Source organism: Penicilliopsis zonata (assembly GCF_001890105.1).
Source record: "Penicilliopsis zonata CBS 506.65 unplaced genomic scaffold ASPZOscaffold_13, whole genome shotgun sequence".
In the NCBI taxonomy this organism is placed as follows: domain Eukaryota; kingdom Fungi; phylum Ascomycota; class Eurotiomycetes; order Eurotiales; family Aspergillaceae; genus Penicilliopsis; species Penicilliopsis zonata.
In genome coordinates this window covers 81,827-95,776 of record NW_019208922.1, presented here as the reverse complement: position 1 = coordinate 95,776, position 13,950 = coordinate 81,827, and the positions used below count along the sequence as shown (strand labels likewise).

General features: G+C 51.2%; 5 protein-coding genes across 5 annotated transcripts; 4 read left to right on the top strand and 1 right to left on the bottom strand.

The window, feature by feature from the left end:
* Position 1: 1 nt before the first annotated feature.
* ASPZODRAFT_134616 (hypothetical protein) lies at positions 2–4,670 on the top strand. Its single transcript, XM_022723579.1, has 5 exons — positions 2–754; positions 822–1,485; positions 1,547–3,434; positions 3,492–3,614; positions 3,682–4,670. The coding sequence occupies exons 1-5, from the start codon at positions 390–392 to the stop codon at positions 4,569–4,571; spliced, it is 3,930 nt and encodes a 1,309-aa protein (XP_022579046.1). The 5' UTR covers positions 2–389; the 3' UTR covers positions 4,572–4,670.
* Positions 4,671–5,637: 967 nt separating this feature from the next.
* On the top strand, positions 5,638–7,311 carry ASPZODRAFT_153472 (hypothetical protein; the record flags this gene model as incomplete). The annotated part of the gene is made up of 2 exons (XM_022725977.1): positions 5,638–5,779; positions 5,801–7,311. 2 exons carry the CDS (start codon positions 5,638–5,640, stop codon positions 7,309–7,311), a joined length of 1,653 nt encoding a protein of 550 aa, XP_022579045.1.
* Positions 7,312–7,811: 500 nt separating this feature from the next.
* ASPZODRAFT_27193 (hypothetical protein) lies at positions 7,812–8,743 on the top strand (the record flags this gene model as incomplete). Its single annotated transcript, XM_022728083.1, has 2 exons — positions 7,812–7,885; positions 7,948–8,743. The coding sequence occupies 2 exons, from the start codon at positions 7,812–7,814 to the stop codon at positions 8,594–8,596; spliced, it is 723 nt and encodes a 240-aa protein (XP_022579044.1). The 3' UTR covers positions 8,597–8,743.
* A 1,007-nt stretch (positions 8,744–9,750) lies between these two features.
* ASPZODRAFT_153470 (hypothetical protein) lies at positions 9,751–11,121 on the top strand (the record flags this gene model as incomplete). Its single annotated transcript, XM_022725976.1, has 4 exons — positions 9,751–9,912; positions 9,974–10,100; positions 10,173–10,296; positions 10,362–11,121. 4 exons carry the CDS (start codon positions 9,751–9,753, stop codon positions 11,119–11,121), a joined length of 1,173 nt encoding a protein of 390 aa, XP_022579043.1.
* A 199-nt stretch (positions 11,122–11,320) lies between these two features.
* On the bottom strand, positions 11,321–13,236 carry ASPZODRAFT_18110 (hypothetical protein; the record flags this gene model as incomplete). The annotated part of the gene is made up of 5 exons (XM_022727159.1): positions 11,321–12,338; positions 12,400–12,459; positions 12,530–12,923; positions 12,982–13,043; positions 13,109–13,236. 5 exons carry the CDS (start codon positions 13,234–13,236, stop codon positions 11,321–11,323), a joined length of 1,662 nt encoding a protein of 553 aa, XP_022579042.1.
* Between the last annotated feature and the right edge of the window lie 714 nt (positions 13,237–13,950).

Sequence of the window (13,950 nt, the reverse complement as noted above, 5' to 3'; positions counted from 1 at the left end):
ATTTCTTTGTTTACTCGACCACTGTGGCTCTGGTTGCAGTGGTCATGTGATCGGGCTGGGGTTGAGAACAATGGCAACGGCCAACATATTCATCGCTCTGACATCCTTTGACAGGTGCCCATCATCAATATTACCGCATCAGGAAAGGCAATTGTCTGCAGGACAATGGCACCCAGGATGGATTTTCGTCGGCTTCTGGATGTCTCGAGGGATACTGACTCCCTGAACCCTCGCCTGCACCTCTACGATCGACGCAAGGCCTATCTTCCAAAGTCGAATACAGCGTCACCATGGGTTCTCTACGGTCAAGGCTCATCTCTAAGTGTCTCCCTTTTAGAAAGAAAGATGGCGTCGCTACAGAATCAAGTTGGCTCTCGTTATTTCATTTCATGACCCGAAAGCATGTCCCAACGTTGCTCCTAGCTGTCTTCTTCGCGCTGGCGGCTGGCCTGGTGCCGGCTATACTGGCCATCTTTCTCGGTGACATGTTCAACTCGTTTACCTCCTTTGGTGCTGGAGATATCTCAGCGCAGTCGTTGCTCGGCGGTGTGACAAGGAGCTGTTTAGAGCTGCTTGGCTTGGGGGCAGCCAGCTGGATTGCAAACGGGGCTTACTACACTCTTTTCATTGCCTTTGGTGAGCTACAGGCAAACAGTGCCCGTATCAGCGTGTTTGGGGAACTGCTGGGCAGAGACCTGGAGTGGTTTGAGTCGCATCAAGAAGGTATTGGGGCCTTTCTGTCGTCCCTCCAGGCGTAAGTTGATCGATTATATGCAGGTTGCTCGCTTATAGTTATCTTATGCTAACTCCTCCACTGACAGGCACGTCCATGAACTCCAGATGGCCACCGCTCAGCCGCTGGGCCTTGCTCTTCAGTATATCTTCCGCACCATCGCTTCTCTAGGTTTGGCATTCTACACCTCTTGGAATCTTTCCCTCGTCACTCTCGCCGGTGTACCCGTCCTATCAGCTATCATTGCCTTTCTTTCCGCTCGTATCAAACCGTGTATCGGCTCACAGCAGCAAGAATTGACTCAAGCCTCGAAAGTGGTACACAATGCGGTGTCCTCGATTGATACAGTTAAGGTCCACAATGCACAAATGTTCGAGGCAGAGAAATTTAGCTACCGGATAGACCAGGCGGCTGGCCACTACCTGAAACAGGCACGCTTGAACTCTCTCCAAATTGCGCTTATCCGATTCATCTCATTTGGCATGTTTGTCCAAGGCTTCTGGTACGGCAGTGAGCTGGCTCATTCAGGGAAACTCACATCGGGCGAAGTTCTGCGAACTTTCTGGGCGTGTTTGATGGCGACTCAGTCCATTGAACAAGTTCTCCCACAAGCAATCCTCCTGGAACAGGGCAAGCTGGCAGGGACAGCGCTCAAATCGATTTTGGAGGACAGAACAGACAAACAGAAAGTGAAGAGGACTAAACTGGGTGCATATCCTAAGCACTGCGAAGGCGATATTGAAATCAGGAATGTAAGTTCCAATCTCCTTGGGAATCATCCTATGAAATGGCTTACTGAAACGACGCTGTAAGCTATCTTTTGCCTACCCTTCGCAGCCTGAAAAGATGGTGTTAAAGCCGTCAAGCTTTTTCTTCCCCGCCGGGGACACGATATTCGTGGTAGGCAAAAGTGGCTCTGGCAAAAGTACACTCTCAAATCTGTTGACTCGGTTCTACTCGCCGAGTACAGGCGAAATCCTAATTGATGGTAGATCGATTCAGACATTGGATATCAATTGGATCAGGAACAATATCACTCTCGTGGAGCAAAAGAGTGTACTTTTCAACGAGTCTATCCTCACAAATATTGCATTTGGAAGCCGAAACCATGAGAGCATCACCAAAGACGATGTGCAGGAGTGTATAGATCTGGCAATGCTTGAAAGCGTGTTAGACACGCTTCCGAAAGGCCTTGATACCTGTGTGGGTGAAGGCGGCAGTTTTCTAAGTGGAGGCCAACGACAACGCGTTGCAATTGCGCGAGCCAGACTCAGAAATACACCAATTCTTATTCTCGACGAGCCTACGAGCGCCCTCGATGCGACGAATAGGGTTGCTGTGATAAAAGCCATCCGCCAGTGGCGCAAGGATAAAACCACGATCATCATCACTCACGATCTATCGCAAATTCTGGACAATGACTATGTTTATGTTATGGAAAACGGCTCTATCGTTCAGTCAGGCTACAAAAGACAGCTTGTGAGCCAGGCAAAGGACGAGAGCTCCATCTTCTTTGCTACAAAAGAGGCCTTGCTCCAAAGAGCGGATTGCAAAGATACCCTTACCGACGATGATATGCCCGAACTATACTCGGATTCATTACACTCAGATTCAGTTGACGGTTTTGAAGACGAGCTGCCAGACAATGGTGGGTCAAAGGCGACGACCGGGTTGCCTAGACGCGAGCGTAGCGTCAGCATTGCAAGCTCATACATGCAAAATAGCCCTGCTATACGTACCTCGATGCATGAGTATCTCCAAGAGGCCGAATTCGACAACTTTCCGAGTAACAACAATACTTCATACAAACGAGAACGGCCAGATCCAGCTTTCCGGCTTTCGACCATGCCACGGAAACGCTCCCTCGGACGATTCAGGAAGCAAAAGAAACTGCGCCCGTATACAAAGCGCCATATGGCATCACTCGGAAAGATAATGTCCACCATCATTCCCAAATTGCGCGTAGGCCAACGCTGTCTACTTTTCTTGGGCTTTATCAGTGCTCTGGCTCATGCGTCTGCTGTACCGATCTTCTCATACTGCCTTTCGCAGCTCTTGCAAACGTTTTACGTCTCCAAGGACCATTCGAGTATAACCATGCAATGGTCTCTGGCTGTGCTGGGTGTCGCTTTTGGAGACGGCATCGTCTCTTTATCTATGCATTATTTCCTCGAACACTGTGGACAGATGTGGGTTGATACGCTTCGAAAGAACGCATTCCGTCGCGTTCTTGACCAGCCGCGCTCATTCTTCGAAAAGGATAGAAACCGACCACTCAAGCTGGCAGGTTGCCTGGATCAGAACGCAGAAGAGATTCGCAACATTATCGGACGGTTTGCTGGATTTGTAATTGTTGCAGTTGCGATCGCCGTCATGGCCATTGTGTGGAGTCTGATTGTCTGCTGGAAACTCACGCTTGTCGCTTTGGCCTGCGGTCCTGTCATCTACGCCATCACGCGAGGATTTGAAAAAGTAAACGGCACATGGGAGAAGCGCTGCAATGAAGGCAATGCAGTGATTGCAGGGATTTTCGCGGAGACCTTCTCGGAGATTCGTACCGTACGAACGTTAACTCTCGAAGCATACTTCCACAAGAAACATATCAAAGCTGTTTCCCGGTGTATGACTCTGGGCTTCAAGAGGGCTGTCTATTCTGGCTCGCTTTTCGGAATTGTTGAATCCACAATTATATTCGTCAGTGGTGAGTATTTCTTCATGCCTTGCTTAGATGGACTGATAGCTCATGTTTGATGTCCAGCGTTGATCTTCTACTACGGGGCAGTTCTTGTGTCTATGGATGGTTTCACAGCCGAGGCTATTTTGACTGTATTTTCAATGCTCTTATTCAGCATTGGATACGCGAGTTTTGTTCTATCTTGCAGTACGTTTTACCACATGATGAGGCTCAATAAGATCATTATGTGCACTAACTCGGGCGTCGTAAATAGTTCCTCAAATCAACAACTCACAGGATACCGCAACCCAGCTCTTGCGCCTAGTCAACCTACCAGAATGCGCATCTCACGAGCACTTCGGTCAGATCCGTCTCTCACGGGCAGCGCCAATCAAGCTGACACGCGTCAATTTCCGGTACCCCTCCCGGCCAGACACAGCTGTGCTCCGAGACGTTTCTATTTCTATACCCTCAAACTCATGCACAGCCATTGTCGGCCGGTCCGGGTCAGGAAAGTCAACCGTCGCCTCATTGCTCTTGTCACTGTACGAGGCGCCTGTGTCTCTACACGGACCACCAGCCGTCTCGGTAGGTGGATTTGACATCCGCAGATTGCACACACCCACCCTACGGTCCTGTATCTCGATTGTCTCACAGCAGCCTACGCTTTTCCCGGACACCATTCGCGCGAACATCACGTACGGACTCGACGAGAGCTCGCCGCTGAATACGATGATGAATGTACGTGCGGCGGCACGAGCTGCCGGCATCGACGAGTTCGTCTCGTCTCTGCCCAAGGGTTACTACACGATGGTCGGCGACGGCGGCATTGGGGTATCCGGCGGGCAGGCCCAGCGGCTAGTTATCGCGCGTGCGCTTCTACGCCAGCCGCAAATCTTGGTTCTGGACGAGGCCACATCTGCGTTGGACGTTGGAAGCGCCCAGCTCATTCGAAAAACGGTGCAGCAGCTTGTTGTCAGCCGCCCCGAGCTGACAGTGATTATCATCACGCATTCGGCGGAGATGATGGAGATTGCAGATCAGGTGGTGGTCATGGAGCAAGGGCGTGTGGTTGAGGAGGGTCCGTACACACTGCTGGCGAAGCGGTGGGGGGGGAAGTTGAGGGCGTTGATCGAGGACGAGGGTATGTCGAGCGATGGATGATATGGATCACATTGAATATCTGTTGTATTCCCTACACTTATAAAATGACCGAGGCAGGAATACATCATCTACTTACATGACACATGAAATACACACACGTACACATTGTACGCTGCTTAAGAGCTCCTCATCATGAACATCCATTCGAGTCTGCACAGCCAAGTAGGTGAAGCAGTGTTCTCTTCGGCTAAGAACCTAAATCCAGCTTGGTCAAGAGGAAAGCATCTCCACTGGTCTGTCGTGAAGGGAACTTTCTTCCTGAAGTTCGTGAGCGCACCTGGAATCTTCGGCTCCCTTTCGGCATTCCGAGTCACGGGCCCGAGATCGACGTCATCGTTCCTCTGTACGGGAAGGCACGGGGGCGAACCTACCTCGAATGAACAATGCCTTTTTGCCATCTTCCCACCCAAGGAACATGCACGCCGGGAGTAGGAACAAGTCAGAGAACAGATGATATCTAGGGATCAAAGTTGCAGACGCGACTTACAGGTAAGGTCAGAAAATGATAGGCAATGATTGCTAACGTCTCTGCTGTGTGACGTCGGAACAGCGCCCCTAGCTGACATCCGTATCAAATCGAAGAACCTCGCCATGTCGACAATACATCCTAGGAATACAATCTCACGCAGGAAGGATGAACAGCCAATGCTCATGTCCGATTGCAAGGAGATGCAGTTGCTTCGCCGTATCGCGATGTCGTCCTGCTCCACCATGGGTTCCACACCACACATCAAGATATGACGCCATACGAATCCAGCAACCAGGGATGACTTCCTTGTTATCGGACTTAACAGGATATTCTCGGTGGAGATACAGGAACCAAACAATTACTCGGGTCCTCAGAAACTCTCTAGCTCTGGGAGCAATGAGATATAAAGCGTTCGTTTTCGTGTGTATCGTTGGAGATGATTGGGAAAAGCGGAAAGGGCCAAAAAAGGTCAAGAAGGGCAAAAAGAACTTCCCTTGATCAAGTCAGTTTGATCAACATACTCCATTTATCCTCCTCTCCAAGCCCATTTTGTATACATCTTTTATCTTTCGGGCTATTGCTCTTTATATGGCCAGCATGGCTAGCCGGCCACCCTCTCCCTCCGCTGAGAAAGCAGAAAAAAAGACGGACCTGAAAGATGGGGATAGCGGTCGGCATGCCTTGAATGGGCCTGAGACCAACCCTGTCGCTGTCCAGGCCGAGAATGCCTCACATGGTGGTAGCGATACGTCCTCAACAGAGGGCCACAAAGAACTTCGCACCAACGGCAAACGCGAACTTATGGAAGACGAATGCTACGACAAGCTGGGGTTTTGTTTCCCGTGGTACCGCAAGTGGACTATATTGACAGTCATCTTCGCAGTCCAAATGTCAATGAACTTCAACACAGGTGTCTATTCAAACGCAGTCACGGGCCTGGTAGAGGAGTTCAATATCAGTGAGCAGGCAGCCCGGGTGGGCCAAATGATTTTTCTGGTCGCCTATGCTTTCGGGTGCGAGCTCTGGGCCCCCTGGAGTGAGGAATTTGGTCGCTGGCCGATCATGCAGCTCAGTCTTTTCCTAGTCAACATCTGGCAGATCCCCTGCGCCTTGGCCCCGAATTTCGGTACCATTGTTGTCTGTCGGTTCCTGGGGGGTCTTAGTTCGGCTGGTGGCTCGGTGACCCTGGGTATGACGGCTGATATGTGGGAAGCAGACGACCAGGGCTATGCAGTCGCCTATGTCGTCTTGTCTTCTGTGGGTGGTTCCACGATTGGGCCGGTATTTGGTGGATTCATCGGTCAATACCTCTCCTGGCACTGGGTTTTCTGGGTTCAATTGATTTTCGGAGGTGTCACCCAGATCCTGCATTTCTTTTTGGTCCCTGAAACTCGTGCTACCATCCTCATTGACCGCGAAGCCAAGCGTCGGCGCAAGAACGGTGAGGATGTCTGGGGCCCCGATGAACTCAAGACCCCTCGTCTGGACGCAAAGGACGTCCTGCGGATCTGGCGTCGGCCGTTTGAGATGTTTCTGCGGGAGCCGATCGTCCTGTTCCTTTCCCTTTTGTCTGGATTCTCCGATGCTTTAATCTTTATCTTCACCGAATCTTTCACGCTGGTGTTTGAGCAGTGGAACTTCAACACCATGGAGATTGGATTAACTTTTGTGGCCATTCTTATCGGATATATCATTGCATATCTTATCTTCTTGCCTGATGTAAGACGCCAAATGAAGATCCGAAAAACCCATGGCAATGGCGCTCGTTTGGCTGAGCGTCGTCTTCTTCTCCTACTCTTTATTGCGCCGCTCGAACCGATTGGTCTGCTTGGTTTCGCGTGGACATCAATGGGACCGGCCTACACGCCGTGGATTGCTCCATGCATATTCGCAACCATGATTGCGATGGCCAATTACGGTATCTATATGGCTACGATTGATTACATGGTGGCCGCCTACGGTCCATATTCGGCCTCCGCAACCGGCGGCAATGGTTTTGCTCGGGATTTCCTCGCCGGTATTGCAAGCATGTATGCAACCCCAATGTACACCAACATCGGCGGTGAGCGCCATCTGCAGTGGGCCAGCACCATTCTGGGCTGTATTGCCTTCTTGGTCATGATTCCACTCTACGTTTTCTACTGGAAGGGGCCGGAAATCCGCAGGAGAAGCAAATTCGCGCAGACCTTGGAGGCAGACCGACAGCTTCACGCGGGCCGCCGGGCAAGCCAGCTGCGACCAAACGAGGAACCATATGGTGCTTCACCATGATATGAGGAGATAACGACTCTACTATTAGCATAGATGAATATATAGCAGCGCCAATGCATTTCTTTATATGTTTACTTACTCACTATTTTTAATGTAAGGTAGAAGAAAAAAAAGTGCAAGGCTTTTCCTATCCAACAGTATCTAAACATAGATATCATTGTGCGCAACAGTTGCCTAATGGGGCATATCTATCGAAACTTCGAGTGTCCGGAGGAGATGCTGAGAATATGTCATGTGTGGCGCTGCCTCGTGAACTGCTCCTTCGGAATATTAGTTCTTCCGTATGAAAAAAAGGATAGTAGTCGCCACACAGCCACAGTTCGCGGCTTCGGCATCGGTTACTCCGTATCCATTTGCTCCGCCGGCTCCGCTGCATTACGCCATCAGAGGCTGTGCTCTCTCTACCCCTCATATATAGACCTCACCACCTTTTCTTTCACCACCTTTTCAAGATCTCAAGATCATATCCATCATCTCACACAAAGTCAGATCATAATAAGATGCCGTCCTCACAATCACCACCACCTCTTCCAGACGGCTGGAAGGCCGAGTTCGATGACAGATACCAGGAATGGTAAAAGACACTGCTTTTGAACCGTCATAATCCAGTATACTAACCACGATGTCTTTTAACAGGTACTTCGTCAACCTCCATACTGGGAACTCACAATGGGAAGCTCCCAAAGCGCCCGCCCGGCCTGTTTCTTCCACCGGCCCGCCTCCCACCGGCCCTCCCCCCTCGTACGCGACGGCCACGGGAGACGATGGCAACGGCGACTACAACCGGAAGACCGGCAAGGAAGGAGGGAAATCCCCACGTCCTGCCAGTGGGTCGTACCCGGCTCAACAGTACTACGATTCGAACAACAACGGCAACACCAAGAACAGTAACGACTATCGTGGCGACGGCAGATATGCGGCACAACAGCAGAACTACCCTTACCAGCAGCAGCAACAGCAGTACACTTCTCAGCAACAGTACCCGCCGCAGCAATATCAATACCCTGCCCAGCAGTATCAGTATCCTCCCCAGCAAGTCCAGCAGCAGCAGCAGCCGAAGAAAAAGAAGGGCATGTCCAGTATGGGCGCTGCAGCGCTGGGCGTTGGCGGTGGTCTCCTGGGCGGCTTCCTCTTGACTGAGGGGATCGAAGATCTCACCCACGGCTTTGGAGGGCCAGGTGGGGGCTTTGGAGGAGGCCCCTTTGACGGTGGCTTCGGGGGAGGCGGGTTCGGAGGAGGCGGTTTCGATGGAGGATTCGGGGGGGGAGGGTTTGGTGGGTTTTAACCATGGGTTCTCCTTTTGATTTCCTTGCTTTCTAATGCTGCTTTTTCATTATGATTAATGGTGTATTATTGACTCATGAGTTATGCGAGTTTTAAATGATATCTGGGGACAGGCGTCAGGAACCAATCAACACTTTTCATCTACCCTTCTATTACACTAGCATTTATAAATAGCAATACCGGAAAGAACATTCAAACACTTCAAAAAAACCTTGTAGGGTCCTTGCTTTTTTTCTATAAAAAGGGGCGAGAGCATGAGGAGACGGCAGGTAGAGTTCTTCGTGAAGACGTGGTCACGCGGTCCCCCTCCATCTCCCTGAGTCAGTTTGTCCAGTAAGGCCTCACTTTCCCATCAAATGGGCTTCAGAGAGGATTGGTCTGAATGGCATCTATCGCGGATAGAATCATTTCTCAGTCTTTTCCGTGCTTGTGAGAGTTTCGAGGAGGATTCAATTTCACTCGACTGCCAAGGTACTAGCTCTCCAAGTCTCATCCATTGATTTCAACAAGATGAGATCGAACATTCTAACCATCATGCTAATAGTGGTTCCAATTCTCGGTGTCCATGAGCGTCCCACTAACTAAAGCTCGCCTTTCAATATCTTGTATGGAAACCTTGCAGCACGATTGGCATCTTCATAAATCCTGAAACTGAAGGAAAACCTCAGGAGAGAATATGCTACATAAAGGATTGTTGCATTCAAGATAACCCCAGCGGAAACCCTTCTTACCAGAACTCCTCGAGTTATAGGCCTATGCTAATTATTCCGCATCTTAAGAACCAGGTTCTCAATCCTCCAGGAAGACACCATCCCTTACCCCACTTGGTATTTCAACCATAACAACATCCATGGCAATACTCTCAAGGATTCGGCTTTATACGAGATATTACGTGGGACCACGCGTTACAATTAGCCAAATACCCAGGAATCACTGAATCGCTGCGTACCGAGGATACGGTACTCTCTGGTTCCAGACTAACTATCAAGGCCCTATGCCAGTCGCTCTGCAGCAGCATCAGCACCACGTGGATAACTTCTATCTGCACGACGTTTCGCAACCCTGAAGATACTTTAAAAGTCAGAATACAGACCTTCAAACTTCCTTCTCACCCGTCGATCCATCTATCAAGGTGACCAAGAACGAACTGCAGTCATGGCCAATGTGGATGTCACCCAAACGCTTGAAGCTCTGAACGCCCTAGCTACAGCCCCTCCCTCCGACCCCGAGGTGCGCAAACAGCTCTACAATGCCGCTCAGAAACTGGGCCTAGCCGTGGAGGCACCTTACGACACGGTTTATAGAATTATCTACTCGGTAATAACAACTATAGCCCGTGACTTGATGTCTTTTCTGTACCGAATCTGACCGTCATTAGCCCATCCTCTTGACCGTCGCGCAGATCGCGGGCAATATGCGTATCTTCAAGACTCTGGTCGAAAAGGATACACCCCTTAATTCGGTAGATCTGGCTGCTGCCGCCGGTGCGGACGTTACTTTGACCGGTATGTCTTAGATCCCCATCCCTCTATGCGGATAGATATGGGTGTGTGTATTTCATATATACTAATGGCCAGGCCGTATTGCAAGATATCTGGCATCACATGGCATGATCAATGAGGTGGATGAAGACTCTTTTGCCGCGAACCACATCACGCAAACGCTGAGCATCGAAGGGTTTCGCGCCGGCATCAAACATTAGTGAGATTATTGTACCCGTATGTGCACATACATCTACAGGCTAGAAAGGCTAACAGGTGGATAAGTATGCATGGCACCATGCCCTCTCTGCAAGCTGCCCCGGAGTTCCTGGAGGAAACGCAGTATGCGAATCCCAGCGACATGCTGCACACCCCGTTCCAAAGAGGCTTCCGCACCGATCTGCCCCGATTTGTCTGGTTCCAGAGCCAGCCCGACTTATCCGCCAACTTTGGTGTGTGGATGGGCGCTCAGCACGATCGAAAGATGACCTGGCTAGATGTGATCGACTTCCGAGAGCTCGCGCACGGCTCCACGCCCGAGACTCCTGTCTTTGTCGATGTCGGCGGCGGCATCGGCCACCAGTGCGCCCTACTAAGGAGCAGGTATCCCGATTTGGTCGGCCGGGTCATCCTGCAGGACTCGACGACTGTCGTAGCTCGCGCCCTGCAGACGACCGGCGTGGAGAAGACCGCCCACGATTTCTGGACCCCCCAGCCAGTCCACGCTGCTAGAGCGTACTACCTCCGCTACATCATGCACGACTACCCGGATGAGAAGTGCCTGGTCATCCTCCGCAACATCAAGGCTGCCATGGCGCCCGACTCGGTCCTCCTCATCGACGACATGATCATTCCGAACAAGGGCGCTCATCCGAACGCTACCGACAGGGACATCGCCATGATGGTCAACTTTGCCGCCATGGAGCGCACGGAGAAGCAGTGGCGCGCACTGTTTGCGGCTGCGGGACTGAAACTTCGACGTGTTGCTACTTATAATCAGACGAGTGGGGAAAGTGTCCAAGTAGTAGGGATTGAGGGTCATTAGACTTTACGATGCAGTATAATATATAGCTGATAAATACAAATTGCGCTTCTTTCTTGAATTGGTGTTTCTGGCAGTCCACTTTGGGTAATCGTTTGCTCTACATTGATTCCATTATTCCTAAATACATAACTGAAATGACTATACACGACCCAGCTAGAGAAAGAACAATATATATATATACAGGCAAGGGCGCGAGGCTCTAGAATTCAGAGAACCTATGGACAGGGGAATCCTTGGTTAACATACGCAGTCTCTTGCCAAAGAAGTACAGGGGGATCCCCAGGAGCAAGGGACCTGTAGCGAGCGAGAACTGGACCATAGCCGGGCCGACCAGGCCATACTTGTCGGCGAGGGTGGGGACCCAGTAGCTCATGGCGAACCCACAGGTGTTCTTGATCACGGTGATGACCACCATGATCTCCCCGGCGAGCGGCTTGTAGCAGTCGATCGCATACGCAGTGGCAATGGTAGGCACTGTGGTCACGGTCACACCGGCGAACCCGTACCCGATGACCAAGATGATGTGCCAGGACCACAGATTCTGGTAGGCAAGGCCACCCACCACGACTCCAATCACTGTGATGACAAAGAAGGGGATCAAGGCAGGCAGCCGCATCTCTGCTTCACGGATACCATTGTTCTTGCGTGCACCACGTTTGGCAGCAAAGTCCGACATCGGGCCTGCGGTCAGCAGTCCTATCAAGCCTCCGACAAAGAACGCAAAGTTGCCGTACCCGAGCGCCGCGGTAGAGAAGTCGTACGGAGGCGCAGCAAGCACTTCGGTTTCAGTCAAGGCATAGAATAGGTTGATGTTGATGGATCCGGCACAAGTCACGCCTGCCCAAAGGATGATAGGGTAGTAGAAGATCCGGAAGGGGGTCAGAAGATCGCGCACAACAAAGGACTTCCAACGGGAATCTGGTGTCTGCCACAGTTTAAACTGTTTCTTCGAGGGGCGGCCGGTGCCCACCAGAGAGGTTTCGGGGGATGCAGGAGATGAGGCAGTCGACAGCTCGTCAGTGATGATGGCCGCATCGGGAGTGGCTTTCTCTTGATCATTTCTCTTGTTGTTGGATCCAGACGAAGCAGCCTTCAGCGTGCCTCCGATCCACTGGGCCGAGCGCTTGTATTTGGTCTCAGGGAACAGGAAAAGGAGTGTCAAAAGGTTGAATCCTGACAACCCAACAGAAAGCCAGAAGAAGCTTCGCCAACCATGGCTAGACTCTTAGTCAGTATCTCTTCTCCATCCAGAGGGGAAAGAAGTTGTGATGATCTTACACTGCAGCGATGCTTCCCGCGATAATCGCTCCCAGGAAGATCCCGACGAAATAATTCACACTACAAGGAATGAGCGCGTTAGAGCCATAGGTGGAAAAGGGGGTGTGGAAGGGTGGCGCCTTATCCTTACAAATAGATTCCGGTCCAGAAACCACGCTCGTGTAGGAAGAACATATCGCTTACAACCTGCATCATGATGGTCTCGGATCCAGCAGTGGCCAGACCATTAACGATACGGGAGGCCAGGAAGCTCTCGTTCGAGGTGGCCAGGGCCTCCCAGACCTCGGTGAGGATGATGAAGATCGCCAACAGAAGACTGGTCTGCCTGCGCCCGAAGATGTTGGAGAAGGGCACGATAAGGAGGTTGGCATATCCCTGGGCAAGGATACACCCTCCCGTCAACAGATTAAGCTGCGTCTGGTTGAGACCCCATTCTTCGGCCAGCAAGGCGAACAGGGGGGCGACGGACAGAGCCGCCTCCACCGCGACGAAGGTATATCCAAACTGCACCACGATCACGAGGCCTAACAATCATGATTTTAGTGCATAGTACATGAGGGTAGTAGTAAAGGCGCTCCTTACATTTCCAAAGCGGAGACCAGTTGAGAGGATCACTGGGGTCATTCGAAGGCTGCGGGATGAGGCTTTGCAGATCAGCACATGGGGGCGACAATTAGTAGTCTCGCAGCTGGAAAAACGGGATGCTCACATCACATCGCTGCCTTTACCCTGGTTCAAATGCGAGGTATGATCCACGTCGCACATGAAATCCGTGCCGGGGATGAATTCAGTCCCAGAATCGGATCCAGGGCGGCTGCCAACTGTTGCCTCAGACATCTTCGAAGGGATGTTGCACGATCTGCCGTACAACGATCGCAATCAAGAAAGGGAAGCAGACTGAAGATCAGAGGGGCTCGCTACTTAAAAGCAGAAGGGTAATAAAAGATCTCGAGTGCGAGGAGGAAGAGTGACAGCAAGAGGAAAGAGATCTTCTGTAAAATCGCGGTACTTTTATGAACCCCATCCTTTGGAAAGCACTATCAGCCTTCAAAGTACTTTTTTTTCTCTTCCATGCCGCTCCTAGCGAGTTCGGGACAGACATCCTGGGACCTTAGCTTCTTACCTGGCTGAAAGATTAAAACGGTCTCGCGTATAGTAGTTACAGCAAGGTCGGAGCGAAGGCCATTGGCCTATGTGACTATTTTGGGGTCGTGGCAATAAATCTTTACCCCGAGTAGCGAGTCTAGCGGCCTCTGAGTCTTGGGGAACCCGTCCATCCTCCGGCCCCCGGCGAAAAAACCATTGTGGTCCGGGGCAGGGGGCCTGGCAGGGGTGGAGCTCCCTCAAGCTAAGAAACCAGTGTGCTAGGATTGGGGCCTGCAGGATCCATCACATAACATGAGCTTTATACACATGGGTGTCGGACAGTCTGGCCAATGCATGGTATGGTTTGGGTGTGTACGCATGGCGCACAATCTGTTAACCACGGTATAATTGTGATTGATCAACACTTTCCCCCTGCAAGTCAGCCCATATCTATATTCCATGGTC

Coding starts and splice junctions, on each gene's coding strand:
- ASPZODRAFT_134616 (XM_022723579.1), top strand. CDS start 390: ATGACCCGAAAGCATGTCCCAACGTTGCTCCTAGCTGTCTTCTTCGCG. Junction 755..821: donor TTTCTGTCGTCCCTCCAGGC/GTAAGTTGATCG, acceptor CTCCACTGACAG/GCACGTCCATGAACTCCAGA. Junction 1,486..1,546: donor GCGATATTGAAATCAGGAAT/GTAAGTTCCAAT, acceptor CGACGCTGTAAG/CTATCTTTTGCCTACCCTTC.